Source organism: Cynocephalus volans, chromosome 11 (genome assembly GCF_027409185.1).
Source record: "Cynocephalus volans isolate mCynVol1 chromosome 11, mCynVol1.pri, whole genome shotgun sequence".
NCBI classification, from domain to species: Eukaryota; Metazoa; Chordata; class Mammalia; order Dermoptera; family Cynocephalidae; genus Cynocephalus; species Cynocephalus volans.
In genome coordinates, this window is record NC_084470.1 from 115562878 (window position 1) to 115585353 (window position 22476).

Below are 22476 nucleotides of genomic sequence, written 5' to 3' on the forward strand. Positions count from 1 at the left end.
CCTAATAGCCATGAGTCACTCTTAAAATATGCTGCCATTATGCTATGTAAATCTCAAAGGGCAAATAAATATTCCCTAAAATGTCACAGAAAACAAATTATTGATGATTTTAAAGTTCTAGCAATTATAATTCTAACAAAGTATAACACTGGAGGGAAAAGAAAAGCAGAGAAATTCCAGTAACAATTTTAATTTATTTATCCCCCTAATTTTTATCATGGGAAAACTGGAAATCAAATGTCATTATGTTATATAAGGTTCATACTTACTTTAAACAAAAATGTAACATAGTGTTAAAACTGGCTTTCCAAAATTGTTACAGCATAGCTGTACTCTGCACTAATAATCACAAAGTTGTAATACAGAACTTTGTTATGCAGTCCCATTATGTTCTTACAAAAATAGAATTAGACAAGAACTTCAATTATACTACTTGGCAAACTTAGAATTTCAATGGAGTCTTTTTCCTCTTGCAGTTTAAAGCAAAAGTCAAAAAACATCTTTTTCAAGACTCACAAAGATGATTCAGGTTGTTTGTTTGGCATTTTTTTAATCTCTATCACAACAGCAGGGATGTTTTCAACTTTAGTCCTCTTGGGCTTCTTCTCTAGATTGTCACTAAGTTCTAAACAAGAAATGCTAACTGCTGGGGTCTTTTCTGCATCCTTTCCAGAATGGGCTTGTGGCAGTGTCCCACAACATTGCTTCAAAGCACACTGAGTTCTGCAAGCAAGTTCACATGGGACTACACTTGATTTAGAGCCTACACTAGCAAATTCAGGCTGAATGGTGGTAGCGTGGATTCCGTGATTATGAAAAACGTCTTTAATGGTTTTAGCCACCTGCATGTATGACGTTGGGTCTTCACATTTTATGTGAGCAGTGGCAATGATTCTGCTTCCAGCAAGTTGCCAAACATGTAATTCATGAACTTCCTCAACTCCTTCAACATTTCGAAGTTCTTTTATCAAATTTCTGATATCAATTTGTTTAGGAACAGTTTGTAGAAGGATAAGAGCAGATTCCTTAAGTAATGGATAAGTTGTGTAAAGAAGTATACAAACCATTACAATACAAAGAGTTGGATCTAAATACAGCACCCAGCAAGGACCAGCCTCATAAACTGGTGCGTGAGTACTATTAATTATTTCTACAAACGCTTTGCAGGGGTCAGGGAAACATGGGTTCACACAAAAATCCCCTTCAGAACAACCTTTCCAAGAAAAGTAAAAGACCAAGGCATTTACTACTACAATCACTGAACCCAAGGCATCTCCAAGGACATGCAGAAAAACTCCACGCATGTTAAGTTGTCCTGCCCTATCTTCTTCTTCCAACTCCATAAGGTCAGATTCTCTGATAAGATTCCCGTTCACTTGTACTTCCACTGCATCATCACTTCTGGATTTTTCTGGATCTACAAAGAAATAAAAATTTTGTATCAAATACATTTAAAGTGTTTATATAAACATCCTTGTCTAATTCCTTTTAAGTAATGAAGAAAGTGAAAATTTTTTCATAAAGCACTATTTAAAAATGTGCTCAGAGCAATTTAATACAAATTGACATTCTGGGAACAAGCCAGGACATAATGGCCAGGGCTAAATTAAGTAATTATGATATAGTTTCTCCATCTCTCCTAACCACCCTTCCACCTTTCCCCCTCCAAAAATGTGTATCTTTTCTATGGGAGTGGGACCCTGTAAACATTATGCTATACTTTTTGGCATATACAAAAGAAAATATAAAATTGAAAGCTACCACCCAAAATTAAATGCATAAGTCCTCTAATATGGATAAGTCCTCTAATGCAAAATGCCTGACACTGGGCTCTCTGGAGACACTCTTTGTCACTGAAGTCATTTGCTTGAGAATAAAACCAATTTTAACTTTTAAACTTGTATCATGAATATAAAAGATAGTTTCTCGGGGGTTTAAAAACTGACAAATGAACAATATAAATCAACAATCACAGTGACTATTAGAAAAGTTGGAACTAAATGATTACTACCTACCCTAACCTACTAGCTTTTATACCAAAAGCATTGGTCTTTTAAAGGAACTACGCACCAGAGTAGCTTAATTTTCTTTGCAATTACACCCTGCCAAGTGGAGTGAGAGGAAATCCAATTTTCAATATACAACTTGAATTTCACTAACACGATATCTGCACTTGAAAAAGAAAATTGTCTAAGCAGTATGACACAAGGTCAATAAATATGAACGGAAAAAAAAATGGAAGGAAATACACCAAATTGTTAACATCGTTGAGCTTGAGTAGTAGGGTGTTGGTTGATTCTTCTCCACCTCCTGTCTCTCAATTTTCCAAATTTCCTTCAAGAGCACTTATGTTTAGAATGAAAAGCATCCATTAAAAATATAAAATAAATAAATTACCATCACTTTTATTTTAGTACGATTATGAGAAGTCCTAAGTGAAGTAAATGTTAAGCATGCCCAGACAGGTTCAAAGCCTATGATTTTCAGGATTAGGGGTCAATTAACTGAAATATACAATGCTGTTCATAAAAGAAACCTTTAACCAGGGTTTATATGCTCTGAATGCATCATTATGAAACTTGGTCAATGGGCGTAGTAAGAACTACTTTGGTAGAGCAAGGTTTCCAACACCCAACAGCTAAGGACGAACTGGGGACTTTCTCCCTTGCCCAAGAGGGCCAAGGAATCGATTTAAGAAGCATTTTTGATCCTGTCATACCATAACCAGACTGTCTCTAGAAAAAATAGCTTGGAAAGACTGTCTTTTAAAGTGCGGGTGCGGACTGTAGCGGGAATGTCACCTCCCGCCCCTTTTCAAACGGGCAGACCCACAGTCCACATGGCAGAGGTACCCCCAGGCCCGTATACCCCGGCGGAAGGGGGCTCCGGTCTCCTGAGTTGCGGGGCATGTGCGGGACGGGGAGGGAGCGGGAAGTGGCGCGGCGCAGGCCGGCTCGGGCACCAGGGGGCGTGCGGGCCATCCCGCCGAGAGCCCGGCCAGGGTCTGGGCTCCCCAAACCCAACCACCTGCGGCGACGACTTGCTCAGCTCACCTGCCGGGTCCAATTTCAGCCCGTTGGAGTTGCTGCTGTTGGCTACCAGGGTGTTGGTCTCCTCCTGCTCGGGCCCCTGCTCGCCCCGGGCCATGTTGGTGTCACTGCCCCCGGAGCGGTTGCTCTTGACGCGGATCCCCTTGGGGAGGCCGTGGCTGTGGCCGTGCCCCCCGTGCGAGTGGCCGTGGCCGGATTCCTGGCCGAAGCCGCTGTGGTGGTGGAAGAGGCAGAGCCCCAGCACGTTGACCAGCAGCCCGGCCACGCCGACCCCGAGGACCACCAGCGGCTGCTGCATCTCGTGCGGCTCGATGAAGCGCTCGATGGCCTCCAGCAGGATGGCGAAGCAGAGGCCGGTCAGGAAGATGGCGTTCACCAGAGCCCCCATCACCTCGGCCCGGATCCAGCCGAACGTGTTCTTTTGGGTGGCGTGGGTCCGCCGGGCGAAGCGCTCGGCCACCAGCGCCACCACCAGCGCCAGCACGTCCGACAGCATGTGGAAGGAGTCGGAGAGCATCGCCAGGGACGAGGTCACCCGGCTCACCACCACCTCCAGCACCATGAACATGAAGGTCAGCGCCAGCATGCACAGCAGCCGGCCCCGGTTCCGACCCCAGCACCCCATGGCTGCGGCTGAGGGGCCCGCCGAGCCCGGCCCGAGCGCGAAGGCGGCGGCGGCGGCGGGGGAAGGACGGCGCGGGGCTCTCACCGCCCGCGTCGGGCCGCTCGGGAAACCGCCGAGGGGCCCCGCGGCCGCGCAGGGGCGAGCCCGGGGTCACGCCGCCCAGCCCCGCGCCTGCGGGCGTCCTCGGCCGGCCGGCGGCGCCGCGGCGAGCCGCTCCTCAGGCGTCCGTCCTCGGAGCCGGCGCCCAGGCCCGGCTCAGCCACAGCAGCCCCCACACCCACAGCGGGGCGGCGGCAACGGGGACAGCGGGGAGCTGGAGCGCCGAGGGCCGGGGGGCCGAGAGGCGGGGCAGGAGCAGGCGGGCAAGGGCGACGGACAGTTCCGCGCTGAGAGGGCTCCGCGCATCTGAGGGCTCTCCTTGCTGGTCCCCTCCGCTGCGGCTGGTCTGAGGAGCCGACGGCTGACGAGCTAAAAAGGCGGCGGCCACGGCTGCACTCGGCCCGGTTTCGGGCGCCTTCTTCGCCCCCCCGCGTTTGCAGACGGTTTACAAAAAAACTTTGCTTTGCACTCGGAACCCCCGTTTTCACACGGACCCGAGCGTGACAAGGCTTCGGCGCCCCGCCCACCGGGCCCGGCACGCCTTTCCATTGGCCAGGACCCCCTCACGACAGCCGCCACGTCCCGCCCATCCGCGCTCTCTACTGGATGGAGGCTCGGCGGGGCGGGAGGGGGCGGGTCCTCAGCTCCAACAGATGAAGGCGGGGCCTCTCCCTCCGGGAGCCGGGCGTGGGCCGGGGGCCGCGGCCGGGTGCAGCGGCGGGCGTCGTGGGGGAGGGGAGGGGGCGCGGGCCGCGTGCAGCGCGAGGGGGCGGGGCAGGCCGAGGCGGCGGGGGATCCTCGGCCTTGCGGAGTCTGGGCTCCGGAGCTGCGGGTCCTTAAAGTCCGCCGGCACACCTGCGGGGTCTAGGCTGCAAACAGACTTTGATCCTCCCAGCCGAGTCCACGTGGGGGCGGGCCGCGCGGCGGCCGGGTGACAGACCGGCGGCCAGGGAGGGGCCGGGAGGGGGAGCCCCTGCGTGCGGGGCCCTTGGGTGCGCCCGCCTGTCAGAGGAGCGTGAGATGAGGCCCGCAGACTCGTAAACAAGTGCTGCACGTAACTTGTGACTGCTTAATACTTGAGAGTGGTTTGAACCTAATCTTTGTAAATGTTTCAGTATAGCATATTATCCCATTACCATCACCCCTAGGAAACCTGTGTAAAGTCAGGTATTTCTGCCACTGATTATCTAAGGACAATTTAATGTACAGACCAGGGAAACCTGAGTTCCGGTCCTTGACTAGTCACTAGCCAGCTGTGTGGCTTTGGGCACCTACTCTCTCTAGACCTGTTCATCTATAAACGAAAGGATTGGACAGGTGGAACTCTTCGGATTTCTTATGACTTTGAAATTCTAAGGCCCTATGATTTAACATTTTATTTATGGATTACAAACAGCAGAACCCAGTGTTGGTTGCTATGGGGAGGGTAAGGGGCAGTAAGAATACAAAAGAATGAGCTTCTGTCTAGGTGGAAGTAGAATATGAACAAAAATTTTAAATTACAATGGAATACTCGATAAATTGTGCTAACACTAGATTGAATATATATGCACTGTGCTATGGGTGGAGATTAGCTAATCTGGGAGTGAAGGCTTCCTGACCTAAGGTGGGGTGGAGGCAGGAATCATAAGAGTGGCCTGAGCTAGACCCCAAAGTCCTTGCCACAGCCCCTGAACAGGAGGAAGGACCCCAACTGCTCTAGACTGCTACTAGTACAGTGTCAGCCATTCCCTTAAGATCAGGGAGGGAGCGGGAGCTGTCACCCTCCACACCCCTTGCTTGCATCTGGATGTAGTATGAGCAGCAGGTAAGTAGCCCACCCTCCACCCACCCCACCTCAGTGTAGTGGCCTTGGATATCCCGTTTATTAATAAAGACAATTCAACCAGCTCCCCCCACACACAAAATCTAGTTTATTTAGAACTATGTCATTTTGGTGGCAGTGCTAAGGAGTGGATTGATGGGACTTGCGTAGTCTCTCCTCTGATCGGACAATTGACATTTTTCTGATGGTATGTAAGCACAGCTTCAAACCTCCTTCCAACTAGCCCCTCCTATACAGAAACTGGGGAGCCACATATATCATGAGGTCAGGATATCCTCATGGAAATGGCCAAGAGCCCATTTTGTTGGAAGACCATTTTGCCTCTTACTGGGGGCCTGCTGTCCCCCTTTATTTAAAAAATAGATTCTTCCAAATGTGAGAATTTGATAGCCAAAGGAGAACCAATCAGGAAACTCAAAAGGCAAGGATGCTCTGTAAACAGGGTAGCAATCCTTCAATAACTAAACAGACTACACTGGGAGATGTTTAGACCCATGTAAACATAGGCTCTTTGGTTCAACTCAGTAGCCGCCTAGGAGAACCTACTTGGTGCATGCATTTAATCCGTTTCCCAGACAGTGTGCTTTATTCCCTCATAACCCGGCTTGGGGGGCAGGGGACAGTACATTTGCCAGGTTGTAGAGAAGTTATAATCATGCACTTCAGACAGAGTAATGTCATTTGCATAACAGCAAAACATTTCAGTCAAACAAACTCTCCCAACTATTGCGTAGGGAAAACACTTTAGTAGCCCGACTCAAGTTTTCTGTTTGCAGCTGGTTGTCCTAGCACAGTGTTAACGTGGCCAGGAGTGGGTTAAGATGAAGGGAAATCGTTCCGTTACACACTGGCACCCCTGGAGGTTGTGGCCCCAGGTTGAGTAAGTTGGCTTGTCTTTTTCTTCCTAATTTTTGAGAAGTCTCCTGAGACCTTGCTTAGTATCCAAACTGACTGAACCCAGCATACTTTAAAGATGAGAGAGTAACGCTCCTTTTGGGGAGAGACTGCCAATTTGAATGAAAGTCAAATGCATAAAACAAACCCTGCAATCTCAAAGTTCTGTGGACCTCTCCTTGCTCTCAATGAAAGTTTAAAATAATCGTGTAGGATTCTAAAAACTGTGAAACACAAACATACCTCTGAGTTTTGGTTATCAAAAATTGAGTGTGTAAAGCTGTACCTTGCTTGGAAAGACAGAAGAACAAAACCACGTGAAAACCAGATTACATTCGACTTTGGTTGGCAATAAATCACTTCTAATATTCAATCCTAAAGCAAAAACGATGGAGAAATCAGGTTTTGTTGGGGTTTTTTTGTTTGTCTTTTGGAATGTACTCGAATAATTATTACAAAATGTGATCTGAAATCTCTAGCAACAACACGAGGGCCAAGGTTTGATTTTTTAGCTGCTCCCAGAGGAACAGGCAGTAGAACAAAGAATAAACAAGTAACGATGCAGTAATAAAGCCCAGAAACAGCACAAAAGGTCTCAGAGGCATAAGGGAAACCATATGAAAGAAATGGTCAGAGCAGGAAACCCACGTGGAGCAAAGGGGAAACAGGAGTAGTGTGGAAGGTAAAATGGCACAGTGAGAGGCCTGGGACAGTCACTGAGCTGTTTATATTTGTTGGTTAAGCTAAAGAATGGCAGATAAGGTCTAGCAGCAAAAGGAAACATTTTTCTTGGAGATGAAAACTGGATCTAAGTTCCCTACTCATGTCTGGAAATTAAATCTAAAAATAAAGGCACTGACACCCATACAGAAAGGCTCATTGAAAACACTTGTGAATTTCTTGGGCACAGGTTACATAACACCAGAAATTGTGGAAAGCTCAGGTAGTCGGTCAGCCTTAAGGTTTAGACTGAAAGCCCACTCTTTCTTTAAACCTTCTACTCTTGGGCTGGAGATCATAATTAAAGCACAAAGTACAGGTGTTTAAAAGGAAAAATAATTAATTTAAAATCATCTTTTTATGACTCTCTCCATTCCTTGTCTGTAAAGATGATGCTGACCATTTAGAGCATTTTGAAAGGAGCACACACGTAATGAGTTTCAGGATGACAGAAAATTCAGGGAACAGCCCTTAAAGGTTACTGTGTGGCTTTGAACAACTTATTATACCTCTCTGAGCCTCACTTTTCACATCTTTTCAGCGAAGGGTTGTAAGATACAGCTTCTTAACTGGAGTTAAGGAGATGGAGCTGCCTGATTGATACTCTCACGTGGGACCTTTCAGGCCACCTGTATTTGGAATCACTGTGAATCAGGGACTGAGTTCTCAACTTGCAGATTTAGAAGCTACATTTTTGTCCTTTCACCTGGGAGGGGAACTCATTCACATGGACTCACAAAAAACTCATTTGCGAGCCAGATCCTCGGTTTGTTCATTTTCTCTGTCTACAGGGATGAGCTCATTGCACAAGCCCTCCCTCTCTCCATCCCTCCCTCCCTCTAGGGGCGGGGAGTGCGGGGGGAGGTCGGAGAAGAGCCTCTCGGAAGGAAGGCTGCCCTGGAAGGACACAACCAGACCAAAAGAGCTGGAACTTCTGTGGAGGGGAGTGTTTCCAGTGTCTCTTCTAGGCTGTAAAGTATCCTGCCTGTCTCTGTACATCCACTCTGCCCTGCTGCTTCTGAGTTATGCTCCATTTTAGTGCCAGAGTGATCTTTCAAAACCCAGATCTGGTCATTGCAAAATACACATCCTCCTTTGCCATCATCATCACAGCTGAGATCCTTCAGTGGTCTCCCAGTTCTCCGAGAAGAACCAAACTTGGGTGCACAGGGCTGGGTATGGTTTGGCCCTGTTGCCCTCACCAGCCTCATGACATCACTCTTCCTATCAGGACTGGCCTTTCTGACCACCATGAATCCACATGCTGTCTCCTGCCAGAAGGCCTGTGCCACACTGTTCTCTCTCCCGGCATGCTCTTCCCTCCCCTCTTCCCCACATTAATTCTTGCTCATCCTCCAGCTCTCAGCTCCAGGGTCACTTGCTCAGGAAGTCTTCCCTGACTCCTCTGACCAGGTCAGATCACTCTAGGACAAGTTCTCCCGGCTCATTGCCCTGCTCTTTTGTGGCACTTAGCAAAGATGCAATTTTACACTAAACTGAGTATTTGATTATATTATAAACTCCACGAGGGAAAGGGCAGTGTGTGCTTTTTATCCCTAGCCAGCCTGGCACATGGGAGTGCTCAGTAAATATTTGTTGAATAGAAGAATATTGATAAATTATCTTTCTCAACTTAGTAATTCATGCATTGATTCCACAGATCTTTATTGAACACCCATGGGCCCCTATCTACACTGGAACATGAGAATCAGGGGACCTGTTTTCTCTGGGCAGTATACAAAACACATTCTTAATAATTAGCTCACCTTTTTTTTTTACTTCAAGCAGGCTACCACCCTTCTGTTGTGATATTATCTCATACAAGATGCAATTAATTGGATGAAACTGGGCCCACTCTTGAAATCTGCCATGATAACATTCTAGGTTCTCATGCACTTTACGGAGCACTCACTTGGGCATTGTGACAACCCTATGATGTCTGAAGGGCAGATTCTACAGATTATGGACTGAGACTCCATGAAGTTAGGAAATTTGCTCAAGACGCCATAGCCTATGAGTTTGAGGCCCTAATTATACCAGATATATGTTTATTTTTTACCTTTGTATGCAAATTTGGGGAGAACAAACTCAGTCTGAGGCTCACGACCTCATATGCACTATTACAAATTCTATTCTTCATCTCAGTTCTAAAAGTTTCTGGATCTGTGGTTTTCTCATTAATTTGTAATTACTATAAGGACTAGAGAGAGGTGGCCTACTTGTGAATGACACCTCCTTAACAGGTCCCTCCAAGGCCTGATTCTCTAGTGATATGTTCCAAAATTGGGTCCTATTCACACATAATTCTGTAGGATGAATTAGTTAATTTTTCTACCTCCTGCTTTTATCCTACTGTTCCTTATTTTCAATTTCTTTAACAACTTATGTGTCTTGCGAAGGACTAACGTTAGTGAAAATACTGTCTCATTAGTCTGTTGACCTAGTGCTTCTCATACGTGTACACAAATCATCTGGGGAACTCGTCAAAATGCAGATTCTGACTCAATAGGTCTGCAGTGGACCCTTAGAGTTTACATTTCCAACAAGCCCCTGGGCAATGCCAATGCTAATGGTCCCCAGACCACACTATGAGTACCCAGGCCTTATAAGCTGTCACTTTTTAACTCTGGAAGGAGGAATAGTACATGGAGTTAAGATATTCCCAGTGGGAAAAAAGTATACTCACACTTAAAAATTTATTAATTTTACCTTTTATTTTACACACATCTGTCATATTTAAATTTTATTTTGAAATAAATAGATATCACTTTATATGTTAAAATGTTTAATGAAATCAAATGTCTTTGTAGGAAAGCACTCCTGAAAATTAATCAAACTGCAGGTGCATATAAGCATTTCAGTTTCTGCTAACATTGTGTCAGAGTAAGATAAATACTTTACAGCTTTTGGAAACATTTTGTTATTCTAACTAGCATTAATGGCTCCTGAAGCATGACTAATAGGTTGAGCTGAGAATTCAGAGTACCTCCAAGGGTCTCTTGCACTCAAACCTTCCATTATCCAACAGGAAATGTTTTTCCCATCAGGTATTACTGATCAAATCCTCCCAGATAACCTAAAAGAATAAAAATGAATAAGAGATGTTTAATATTCGGGTTGCAGCACAGCAGCAATAGCAGTAGTCACCAGGAAGAGTACGAGGAGGTGAGAACAGAGACACTTCTCTCTGCCCAGCTGCTGATTCTGGAGGAAGGAGAGCAAAGATCTGACTTCGTGGTATCTCTCTCTACAGACCATTCCCCGTGAGCCCTTGATATTGACTTTATTTATGCTTTACATTGCCTTCAAGGTTTACTCCATCATAAGGTCAGAGTTGACCATCTCTTAACCTCAAGAGGGACATTGCTCAGTCCTCAAAGTGCCATTAACCTTAGAAGTGACCACAAAATCAAAACAATGGGGAATTGTGTTTCTAACCACTGCTCATGCAGGTGCCTCCAAGTTTTGAGTGCAATCCTTTAACGGAAAAACCAGTGTCTGCTAAATTGGGGCAAATGGAGATTGTTTTATCTCTCAGTTGTCTCCTGGAGTGCAACTTAGGGAGATGGAAGAACTAAGTCTAATGGAAAAGAGAGTTTGGTTCCATATGTTTGGATGAAAAGATGGATGAGCTATTAAGTATTCCTTTCTGTTTCTGTGTCCAGATATCTGGTCCAGGCCTGCACCACCGTTCACAGCAATTATGTGAGCGTCTCCTAATAGGGTTCCCATTCCTCCTCCTCTAAACTATTTCACATAGTGCTTTCTGATTAGTATTCCCATACATCAATATACTCATATGCTATTCTTCCTCAAAAACCCCTGGTGGCTACCCATTACCCAGAGAATAAGGCACAACATTTTATCCAGGTATTTAAAGTATCCTGCATGTGACCTTAACTTTTCTATCTGAACTTAACGTTCACGATTCCTCAGTATAAGCTCTCTACTCAAGTCAAATTATCACAAGTAATGGTTCCAAGTTACCTGGTGGCTCTGTGCCTCCATTTTCTCAGTGGGGAACAAAATAATAACCTATCTCATTGGGTTGTTGTAAATTAGATGAGCTAATACATATATAATGCTATGACAATGCCTAGCCCATGGAAAGGGCCTTTAGTAGGTGGAGTGGTGGCCCCCGCAAAAGATATGTTCATGTCCTAATTCCTGGAAACTGGGAATGTTACCTTATTTAGAAAAAGGGTTCTTAGCAGATGTAATTAAGGATCTGGAGATGAAGAGATCACTCAGGATTATCTAGGTGGGCCCTAAATCCGATGACAAGTGTCCTTATTATAAGAGACACATAGGGGAGATTAGACAGACAGAAGAGAAGATGACATGAAGATGGAGGCAGAGATTGGAGTGAGGCAGCCACAAGCCAAGGGATGCCAACAGCCACCAGAAGCTGCAAGAGGCAAAGAAAGGCTTCTCTCCTAGGCCTCCAGAGAATACGGCCTTGCCAACACCTTGATATTAGACTTCTGGCCTCCAAAACTATGAGACAATAAATATCTGTTGTTTTAAGCCGTCGAGTTTGTAGTAATTTGTTATAGCAGCCACAGGAGACTAATACATGGCCCATTACTTTCTAGCTATTATTATTGTTAACAAATCCTGAATATACCTTTTCCTTTTCCCCTCAGCGTTTTTTTGTCTCATGGAGTGTCCAGCACAGTACTTTGCAATTAAAAATACTGAATATTTATTGAAGTAGGAACGAATGAGTGAATGAATGAATGAATGAAAGGCCTACCCCTACCACTTATCTTGGTGCCCCCTCCCCCCACAATAGCTTTTCCCGACTGCCCTACTGCATAGCTCTAGCATGCAGTGGCCAGAACACCCATGACTGGCACTTTTCAGTTGCTTTCCTGTAATGTATCTCCTTTGTGTGTCTCTCTCCCGCTCTCCATAGCTTCTTGAGGATGGAGATCATTTATTTTATTTTTCTGTATCACCAGTGCCTAGTACATTGTAGTGACTCAGGTGCACGGCAACAAGAAATAATCCTGTTGTCAGGATTGTCAAAAGTTGTCCACTAATTTGTTGTTTATTCCATAGTTTCCCTAAGCCCAGCAGGCATTGTGTCCTTATCAATGGTAGTGTGCTCCTTGTGTCAACTTCCTTTCCAGCTGCCACTAAGCCTTCTAGTCCCAATATACTTCACATATGTATTGCAGATGGAAGATGAGCTTGAACAGGCTAATATTTCTGCTCGATAGACTTGTGTTGAAATAAGTAGGCTACAGGCCCATGCCTGGAAATCTTTTCCTTACACATACAGAGATGTTGGTTTTCCTGGTGTCTCTCAGTGTTTTCTTTGTGATGCACGTAACCACTTCTGTTGGTTGGTGGACTCCTAAACTGCAGAGAGTCAGTTCAGCCTTAAGCTTCTGCTGTCGAATGACGATTATTCTCATGGCTCAATGCAGGTCATTCTCCTATAACCCCAGTTCCAGAACTCAGAGTCTGACCACCACTCAGTAATGTGATATCAGATTAACTTTTAAAAAACAAAACAAAACAGTCTTATTTGGATATATTACCAAATTTAGAAAAAGTTTCAAGGAATAACTCATGCACCCTTTCCCTGGATTTATCCATTGTGAGACTTTTGCCCCATTTACTTTCACTTTTGCATTCTCTCTGCCTTCCTCTCTTCCAAACCATGTGAAAGTAAGTTACATACATCATGATCCTTCACCTCTGAGTACCTTAGTATGCATTTAATAAACATAGAAATATTCTCTTAAATAACCACAGTACATTTATCAACTTTATAAAGTTACATTGGTACTGTCCATATTCCAGTGTTGTCAGTTGATCTAATAATGTCTTTTATAACATTGTCCACCCCTCCCTGTCCTGTGCAGCACCAAGTCTAAGGCCAGGCTTACACTTAGTTGTCTTGTCCCTTTCGCCTCCTTTAATCTGGAACATTACCACGGGCTTTCTTTGTCTCTTACGGTGTTAACATTTTTTAAGAATACAGTTCCCCTTACCTTTTTTAAAAAAGATAGAACATTTCTATTTTGCTTTCATCTGATGTTTTGTTATGTGCTCTTGGCTGGAATATGGCAAAATTAACATTGTGTCTCTCTAAGGGTATCACAGCTGGAGGCACACCATGTCCATCTGCCCCTTACTGGTAACGTAAATTTTTATCACCCTATCAAGGTGTTGCCCAGTTTCTCTTCTGTATAATTAATTTTTTTCTTCCTTGAACTATTAAGAGTCTCTGGGGAGATACTTTTATGACCATGCAAATACCTTGTTCACCAACATTTCCCCCTTAGATTTGACATCCATTGAGGATTCCCACCTGATCCTGTCTTTACTATGATGATTGCCAAATGATGGTTTTTCTGTCTGTAGCAGTCTCTCTACCTTTACATCAACTCTGTATTCTACTGTAAGCAGGAGCCCTCCCTTCTCCTCCATTTATTTATCTATTATCCATAAGGACTCACAAACTTCTACTTCTTCAGTAGTTTATAATTCATGACTGTACTTAATTTTGGTGCTGAATAAATATGTCCCAGATTTGGCTAGTGGGAACTCCTTCAAGCTGGCTCTTATATCAGATAGATATTTAGTGAAGGTTTCTAGATTTTGATTGAATAACAAAGTACAAGATGATAATAGTTATTCTACGCACCCTGGCATGCGGTACAGTGATTAGAGTTTAGAATTTAGATAGATCTGGGTTCAACCCTGGCTTTCCTATTTGCTAGCAATGCTTCTTAAATAGATTACTTACCCTCTCTGTGCCTCACTTTCCTCATGACAGTGTGATTATATTAGAACCTACCTCAGAGGATTGTTATCAGAATTATGTGAGATAATGTATTAAACTGCTGAGTAGAGTAACTGACACATAGGTACCTGACACATGGGAGCTACTGTCATTATTTTATTTCCCCGTGTTCCAGCTTATGCATGGTCCGGGTTGTCTCAATTGCTACTCCTTTCCTACTGCTCACAGCGACCATCCAAAAGTCACCCCAAATTCACAGCTCCCTGCCCTTTCACACTACATTTCACTGACTGAATTGTTGAATGTTGTGGGTCCCTTGTGAGAGGTCATCTAGCCTTGCTGCCCTTTTGTTGCGGATGAGGAGTATGAGATCCTGAGAGGTTAAATGGCTTGCTCCAGTTCACCAGGAAGAGTGGAAGAGAGAGGAGGGGTGCCCAGTCTTTCACTACACACTTTGTATGCCATATCCTAGCTCCACTTTGATCAAGAGCAATGTTCATTTGGTTTCTTTTCCCAGTCGAGGGGTATTATTCAGAGCATCAGTGGGAAAGCATCTCGTTTTGTGCATGAATCATCCCCATTCCAAGATTAACATGCTCCACTTTCATTCCTTGCCTCCCACTCAGTTTCGCGTCCAGCCGGAGCCTCGGAGCCTCCATGCCCCGTCTGCCTCCCACTCCCACCCTGTTCTCTCTCTTCCCCAGCTGTGCTTTTACCTCCTTGCCCCAGACTGTCCCACCATCCTCAGATTCCACTGGCCATATTTTTTTGGACTCTGGTTTAAGAAAGGCATGTCTTCCTGAAATACCACTCTGATCTATGTTGAAAATAGCATGAAGAAATATACGTAAGTTGCAGCAGATGTACAGGGACAAGTGTTTGTCATATGCTTCCGACATTCCATTACGGTCCAAGCATTACAGTAAAGAGCATGCATTTCTGGACATTTACTCGTACATTTTATTTCAACTCCTCCAAAGAACATTAGGGATTCTTCAGAGGTACTGGGATGCTGTGGAACAAAGTAGAACTGGGAATAAACGGCCATTGGCTGAGGCTTGGGGGATCTTTTTATTGGGCCAAGATTTTTAGTTTTGTGCTGTTTTTTTGAAACAAGCTCTGACCTGCATAATTTGATCATGCTTACATCAAAATGCTAGTAAAATACTGAAATATTTGCAGATGGAATGATATGGTAGCTGGGATTTGTTCCAAAATAATCCAGGAGATGGAGAAAAGTGGGTGGAGGGTAGAGATGAAGGAAGATTGGCCATGAATTGATAAAGGTTAAAGCCAACCAAGAGTACATGGGGCTTCTGTACTTTTTTATAGGATTGAAATAACCTATAATAAAGCTTTTTAAAATGCTAGTTTAAATTTTCATAATTCTTTTACGACCTTTCCCCCCCATTTCTTTCTATTTGTTTGCTTTTTACTCTGCTCCTCCAACATCTGCCCTTTCTTGAAAGCCAGCTCAGGCTGTGCCTGCTCTACTACGGAGCTGCCTGACTACTCTAATTCTCTAATTGCAGAATTGCTATTGTATTTAAGGTCTGCTCCATACCACTTTGAACCTAGATGTGTATTTCCTTACCTTAGCTTTTGGTTGTTTCCCATTATTTAGTCTTGTATCCCCACTAGCCCGGACACTTTTTAAGGGCAGAGATTAGGCATTATACTTCAGGGTAAACCCCACACTGCCTGGCATAAAGCTGGACTCAGTAAATGCTTCCTCACTGATGAACATGTTTGTTGGTAGATTGGAAGGGATTGGTGAAAAGTCTTCTGAAATGTGTTGATGTAAAGAACAGGCTGTAGATTTGTCATATTGTTTTTTTCTTTAAAGCTCTTCTGCACAGAGTTTGAAATATCTTATTTTACCTTTAGGGAGAACTGGCTTAAGAGAAATTCTCCCAGTTGAAGCATTGTGTATTACATAACAATTCAAGAGCAACTGATGCAAATGCTAGTGGATAGTTTACCCCAATGGAGACGAACAAAATAAAATCCTGTACGTGGGAATGATCTTAGAACTCTGTGTCTCCTCCCACTGCACAGCCTAATTGAAGGTGGCAGTAGGGTGGGAAAATATCAAGAAGAAAATGTCAGGTGCTAGTTTTCAAAATTTTGCCTGGGGAGCCATGTAGGAGCCATCTCATTTGAGGCTTGTCCGTGCTGGTTTAATGCAGGGTGAGAGCCAAATTCAAAGGAGATCTCATTTAGCTGTAGTTTTTTTTTATTAGTTTCCTCACTCATGCTGATCTTTCAAAATGCTTAAAACTAGTGCTTTTTCAGACCAGGGGAGAGCCACTGTAAAGGTGGAAAGAGTTCAGTAAAAGTCTCTTCATCGTCCTTCTCCCATTGGGCAGCACAATGAAACCATTTTCCCATCTGTAAATCCTCCTGAGAAGGAGACAACACGCCCTCCCTCTAGATTGGATTCCACTGAAACAATGGCCATAAGAATCAGAAAAATCCCTTTTATCAGCCTGCCCTAAAACCTTTCACCCTGCAGCTTACTATGGTCACGAATACTGTTGCTCAATATCTTCTGTGTTTGCGTTCCATTCCTTGTCTCTCAAGGAAAATAATCCCTGGAGAGGGCGGATCAAGTAAATACAATTGTGTGGCATTCAGGCAGAGCATAAAGGAGCCAAAAATACAGAATAGTCTGTCTTTGCCTGCTGCAGCCCCCCACAGAGACTCTCCAAGGGGGTTGTTCAAGGCTTCTCTGGAGCCACTCTTAAATGGAACAAGTTGAGGCCACACAGTGGAGAAACATCATCTCTTCATTAAGCACTGGTTGGGAGGGTAGAAAGAGTAACAGCAAGTGAGAGTTTGGCTAGACTTAGGGAAGAACTGTGAGGAAGTGAGAACTTGAAGAGGTTGGAGGCATTAAGAAGCCTTTGCCCCCAGGTAATCATTAGTCTTGGACAGTTTCATTGCTCACCTGCAGGAAAGCAAGTGAACCCTCTTGCAATCCCTTCCAGCTATAGTGTCCTTTGATTCTAGAAACCCATCAAGTTTCCTTACTGCCCTGGTTGTACTCTGAACTCCATGTGAGTGACCTTGGCCAGGCTTTAAATGCTCGCTCCCTAGATTTCTTCAACTGTAAAACACAGGTGGCTGTAATGGATAACAAGTCCAAGTGTCCAGGAAGCTATAATACTTTCAGTTGCCAGATCTCTGCTAAATAAGGTGGCATTTTTGAGATGGTTGAAAGTGGTATGTGGCTTAGCTAACATAGATAGGTCCAGGGTAGAGAGGTTGAACAGAAGTTTTCTAGAGTATCCAGAGGATGTCTTTCTCCAAGAATAATGCATTTTAGTGTTCTTTGAGGTGTCCTGTGAATAAAGGGATCTACTTTTTCCAAAAGGGAGTCTGGAGGCAGCTTACCATTCCTTTTCCCCAACACCCTGAAATGCCTTCTAACCACAGCGTGAGTTAAAAATTGGCCCCATGCTGGGTATGTACTACCTCTCAACAAATACTTCTTGACCGATGTTGTGGGATGTGTCTCCTGCATTCAATGAAAATGTCAAACTTGGTGGCTTTGGGGGAACAGACTAGGAAAGGACAGCAGCAGAGAGCCCCCTCCGGGAAACTATAGCGCAAATGGTAAGTTCTTTTTCAACAAAGGCTTTGGGCTGCCCATGACTTTGAGAGTCAGGTTTTGTAAACAAGCAACCACAACCACAGACCACAGGACATTAAGAGTGCATGTACAGGAACCAGGGAGATGTGTGTCACACATTCCCTGTCTTGTCTGTTACTGTGGAACACACAGGGCAAGAGAAAATGAAGCACAGATTTGTCTGCAGCTGTGACTCCATAGCAGGCTTGTTCAGCTGTGGTGTAAACTTCCCAGCTGTGTTCCTGAGCTCGGCCTGGGGCCACCCCCCTTTCTTCAAAGTGGGCACCTGAGTGACTGAGGACAACTAGGCAGTTGGGGGAAGAATAACTCTTTCTTTGCACTTCTACCTGCAGAGCAAAAAGAAAACTGATCAGTGTCAGGAAAGCTGGGTTCTGGTCCCAGCTCTTTGGCAAATGGTCATTGTCACCTTATACAAATTGCTTTCTCTCTCTGGGTCTCAGTTCCCCATCTGCTCACTAGGGATTAGTTTTAACCAGTGGTTATTCAGATGCCAGGGCCCCACCCCAGACCTATTGGATCAGAGTCTGCAGAGGTGAAGACTGGACGAGTGACGTTTGCAAAAGCTCCCCGGGTGGTGCTGGTATGCATGCCAGAAGAGGAACTACTGGAGCAAGAGATGGCTGAATTCTCTCTATTCAATCCTGATCCTCCACACGTAGCTTCATAAACTCAACAGTTCATCACCAATTCCACCTTGGAGCACTCAGTCTCACCTGTGGTGTGGGGCTCAGTGTTCATTCATATGGTTTTGCCAGGTAGTGTTTGGGCATGGTTTTGAAAGTTTATATTGTGTAATGCTAATGCCAGTGTTCTCAAGCCTTGAATACATTAATAAACAATTAAGATAATTCTACAATCATCAGACATGACCTCATGGGTTACCTTTATTCTAATGGAATCTGCTGAGGATGCTTATTCTCCTTCTCTGATAATGTGATCCACAACCTCAAAAATTCCCCAAGAGGGGCTTCTGAGCTGGGCATGTTAGGAAGTGTTATACTGGCAACTCTTTCTTCCTTCTGCCTACTTTCCCTGGAAGGTCTCATATATATCTGATGAGAATGGTTGTAAAATTAAACTAGCATTTGGTCAGGGAACCCAGAAAGGCTCAGACCCTGTCCTCTGGCCACAGGCCCCTCTCCATGAGGTCCTCGAGGGAAAACCATACTCAGAAAACAATGGCTGACAGCGAAGACTGTGACATGGGCCAGGACCTCCAGTGTGAAGCCTATTGTAGGCTGGAGCTCATGCAGAACCCCTGTGACTTGGGCATGAGGCAGTTTTCTTTCCTTTATGCTTTCTGTAAGTCCACCCCAAAGTCCTGAATACCACTATGTCCAGTGGAGAAGAAAGTCCAGGCAACAAGAACAGTGAGCAAGAAACAAGGAGCTAAGGCCACAGGACATTCATGTCACTCGCAGGAGCAGAACTGGTCCAGACTATCAACTCCAGGCCTCACAAGTGCTGGTGGCTAAACCTTTTTGACTCACAAACTACAGAAGAGTCCAGAGAGAGAATGTCAGAGAGCTACCTCCCCAGCAGGAGAGAGTGTCCAAAGAGAGGAAAAGTGAGGGCCTACCTTCTCCTTTACATTTTTGCCCATTTTTCTATTTTCTTGTTGATTCATAAAAGTTCTTTACATATGAAGGATATTATCTTAGGTTTCCCCAAAACAGACTCTGAGACAGAAATTCCTATGCAGGAGTTTACTGGGGTGTGCTCTTGGCATCAACACCTAACAGGGAGTGGAAGAGCAGGACTGAGCAGAAGGAGGTGTTGAACTGCAGCAAAGGCCTCACTCAGCTGACCCAATAGAGGTCTCTGGAGCTGGGCTGTCCCTTCACATTTCTGCCTTGAGAGGAGGACCAGGCTGTTATATAGCCTTTTATTGACTAGTCATTGGATGAGGGCTGTCTTCAGGGAGAGGGCATGACCTCAGGCAAAGTGACTCTCTTCAGCAGGGGACAGTTGCAGGAGAGGAATCCCCACAGCTGGGGGATTAACACACCAGTACTGACGGGGGTATCTGGGCAGTGAACCCCAGCATCCACTACAGATATCTTTGACTATCATATGTGTTATATATATTTTTCCCAGTTTGTCATTTCTGTCAACTTGTTAATAGTAATTCTTTGTTTGTTTCACTAAGTTTTTAAAAACTTAAATCAATTCATTTTTCTATGTCTTCTGATTTATATCATCCTTAAGCAATCCTTCCCTACTCTAAGACTATTACAAAATCTGTATTTTTCTCTAGTATTCTCATTTTTGTTCTCATTTAAGTCTTTAATTTATCCTTCTGGGATTTACTTTGATTTAATGTATGAGGTAGTTATCTTTTCTTTTTCTTTCCCAGCACTGTTTATTTTCCCCATGGATTTGAAGTACCATGTTTAGCAAAATGAATTACCTATTTATATTTGATTCCATTTCTAGCTCTCTATGATGTTCTGCTGACCTGTTTACCTGTACCAGTGTGGTACAGGTTTATTTTATTTTCTACCTTTCATACCATAAAACGGACTCTGCGGTGTACAGCTCTGAGTTTTGCCGAATGCATAGAGTTGTGTAACCACCCTAGTCAAGATGGAGAACAGAACCATCGTCCCCCAATTCCTGCCCGTGTGCAGTCAAACCCTCCCCTCTCCTTTGACCCCTAGCAACTGCCGCTGTTTTCCATCCCTATTGTTCTACCTTCTCCAGAATTTTATGTAAATGGAATCATGCAGCCTTTTGAATCTGGCTTCTTTCACTCGGCCTAATACCCTTAAGATGCACCCAAGTTGTTGACTGTGTCAGCAGCTCCCTTCTTTTTGTTGCTAAGTGGTGCCCACCGTGTGCATGTGCCCCACTTTGTTTAGTCATGCCCAGCTGAGGGACGTTTGAGTGCTTACAGCGTTGGGTTATTACAGATAAAGCTGCTGTAAACACTGGCTTTGTGTGAACACAGATGGTCATTTCACTTGGATAAATACCTAGGAGTGGGACTGAGGTCACACTTTTTTAATGGTCACTTCTGTGTCTGCACATTTGCAATGTGAGTTTATACAAGGAAAGGACAGTGACTGCTTTGTGACCTTACACTGTCTTGTTTTTCCTCTCCCCTCCTCCTCTTTCCCTTTCTCCTTTTTATCGCATTAAGATATCAACTAGGGTTGCATAAATTTGTTAATTTGTGTAGAGAGCCACCACTTTAAAGTCATGATACCGCTCACCAAGACAGTAAGTTCCTAAAACCAAACCATGAATAGCCGTAGTATCTGATAAACAATATGTGATTTTGCAAATTGTTCCACTGTTACAGATGAGAGGAGGCATCTTTAGCTCTGGTTTATATTATACCGAGTCATTTATCTTGTATTCAAGTCATCAAGACCCGGTGGGCCAACTTCCTCTGCATCCAGTGAACACTCCTACATGAAACCAGTGAGCAGAGGGCCCTGGAATCAGGTCACCAGAAAAGCATCGATGATCTTGGGCACCACCACTAATTGTTCCAAAGGGTAGTCCACCCTCTTTAAAACCTCCTCATTGGGGAGTGGGGGGGCGTGCCACAGGCCTCCACCAGGTCCCCCCACTTCCTACTCCTCCCACCATATTTCCTTCCCTTCTCCTCCTCCCCCCAACTGCTCTGCAACATCTTAGAATGTAAAAGAAATACATTAATAAATAAATAAATAAGAAAAAATAAAACAAAATATAAAATGCATGCAGAAATAGGTTGTTTTCTTTTGCTTATATAAATAATACACGTTGTTTTGTACTGGGTTTGATTAATTAACATTACCTCTTGGGAATTTTTCCATCTCAATACATGTTGATATTTCTTTCTATCTTCTTTTAGATATTTCTGTTTTTCTTTTAAACTGCGTATTGTTTCATAGTAAAGATGAACCATGGTTATTGACAAAACAACAACCAAAAAAACCCTCCTTAGTCTGACACATAGTTCAGTGTAAATCATGAGGAAAATGCATCCCATGAGGACACTGGAATTTCCACATTGGAAAGATCCTGGATAAGTCCCCAGGGTCCGTGCTTGGAGGCGAGATTACATTTTTGGCAGGTGAGGAACATACACTTCCCAACTTCCTTCAATAGCTACTTCCAATATGTATCAATCCGCACCATCTGGGTGTCTAACCAAAAACTCTCTTGTTGCATTTCAAACACATTTCCTCCTAGCCTTTCCTCTGAAATGACACTAGCAAACTCTTGCAAAACTAGAACTACTGGTTCAAAGCCAGCCCTGTGTGTGGGGCTTTCATCAGGGTAGGCGATTCCAATGACCTTGCTTATCCACTTAGGCACACTGAGTCTCTGCTACCTCAGGGATTTCCTTTTAATTTGTTTGTCTCATTTTGTTAATTGGATAAGCTAAGTGAAATGAGGTGTCTCTCATGGAAGTGCCTGCAAAGAGGAAGTCACTGCAAATTTATCAATGTGATGGTCTCCACAACTTACCCATGGCAAAGCAATACACAGAAAAGTCTATGCTGCCTGACTGCTCTTTTACCCTGGCAAAAACTCAGCTGCTAGTCCATGCGCTGTGTCAGGAAAGAACTACAGGTGACCCTCAAACAACACGGGTTTGAACTACACCGGTCCACTTACATGTGGATTTCTTTCAGTAAATATACATATAGTATTGTAAATGTGTTTTTTCTTCCTTATGATTTTCTTAATAACATTTCCTTTTCTCTAGCCTACTTTATTGTAGGAATACAGTATATAATACATGTACAAAATATGTGTTAATGTGTTTATGTTATCAGTAAGTCTTCTGATCAACAGTAGGCTATTAGCAGTTAAATTTTGGAGGTCTCAAAAGTTATACGCAGATTCTCA

The 22476-nt window shown here is 44.2% G+C and overlaps 1 protein-coding gene across 1 annotated transcript; it reads right to left on the reverse strand.

Annotated features, from left to right (window-relative positions):
* Positions 1-512: 512 nt before the first annotated feature.
* SLC30A1 (solute carrier family 30 member 1) lies at positions 513-3748 on the reverse strand. Its single transcript, XM_063115288.1, has 2 exons — positions 3054-3748; positions 513-1417 (listed from the first exon to the last, which is right to left on the reverse strand). Exons 1-2 carry the CDS (start codon positions 3673-3675, stop codon positions 513-515), a joined length of 1527 nt encoding a protein of 508 aa, XP_062971358.1. The 5' UTR covers positions 3676-3748.
* Between the last annotated feature and the right edge of the window lie 18728 nt (positions 3749-22476).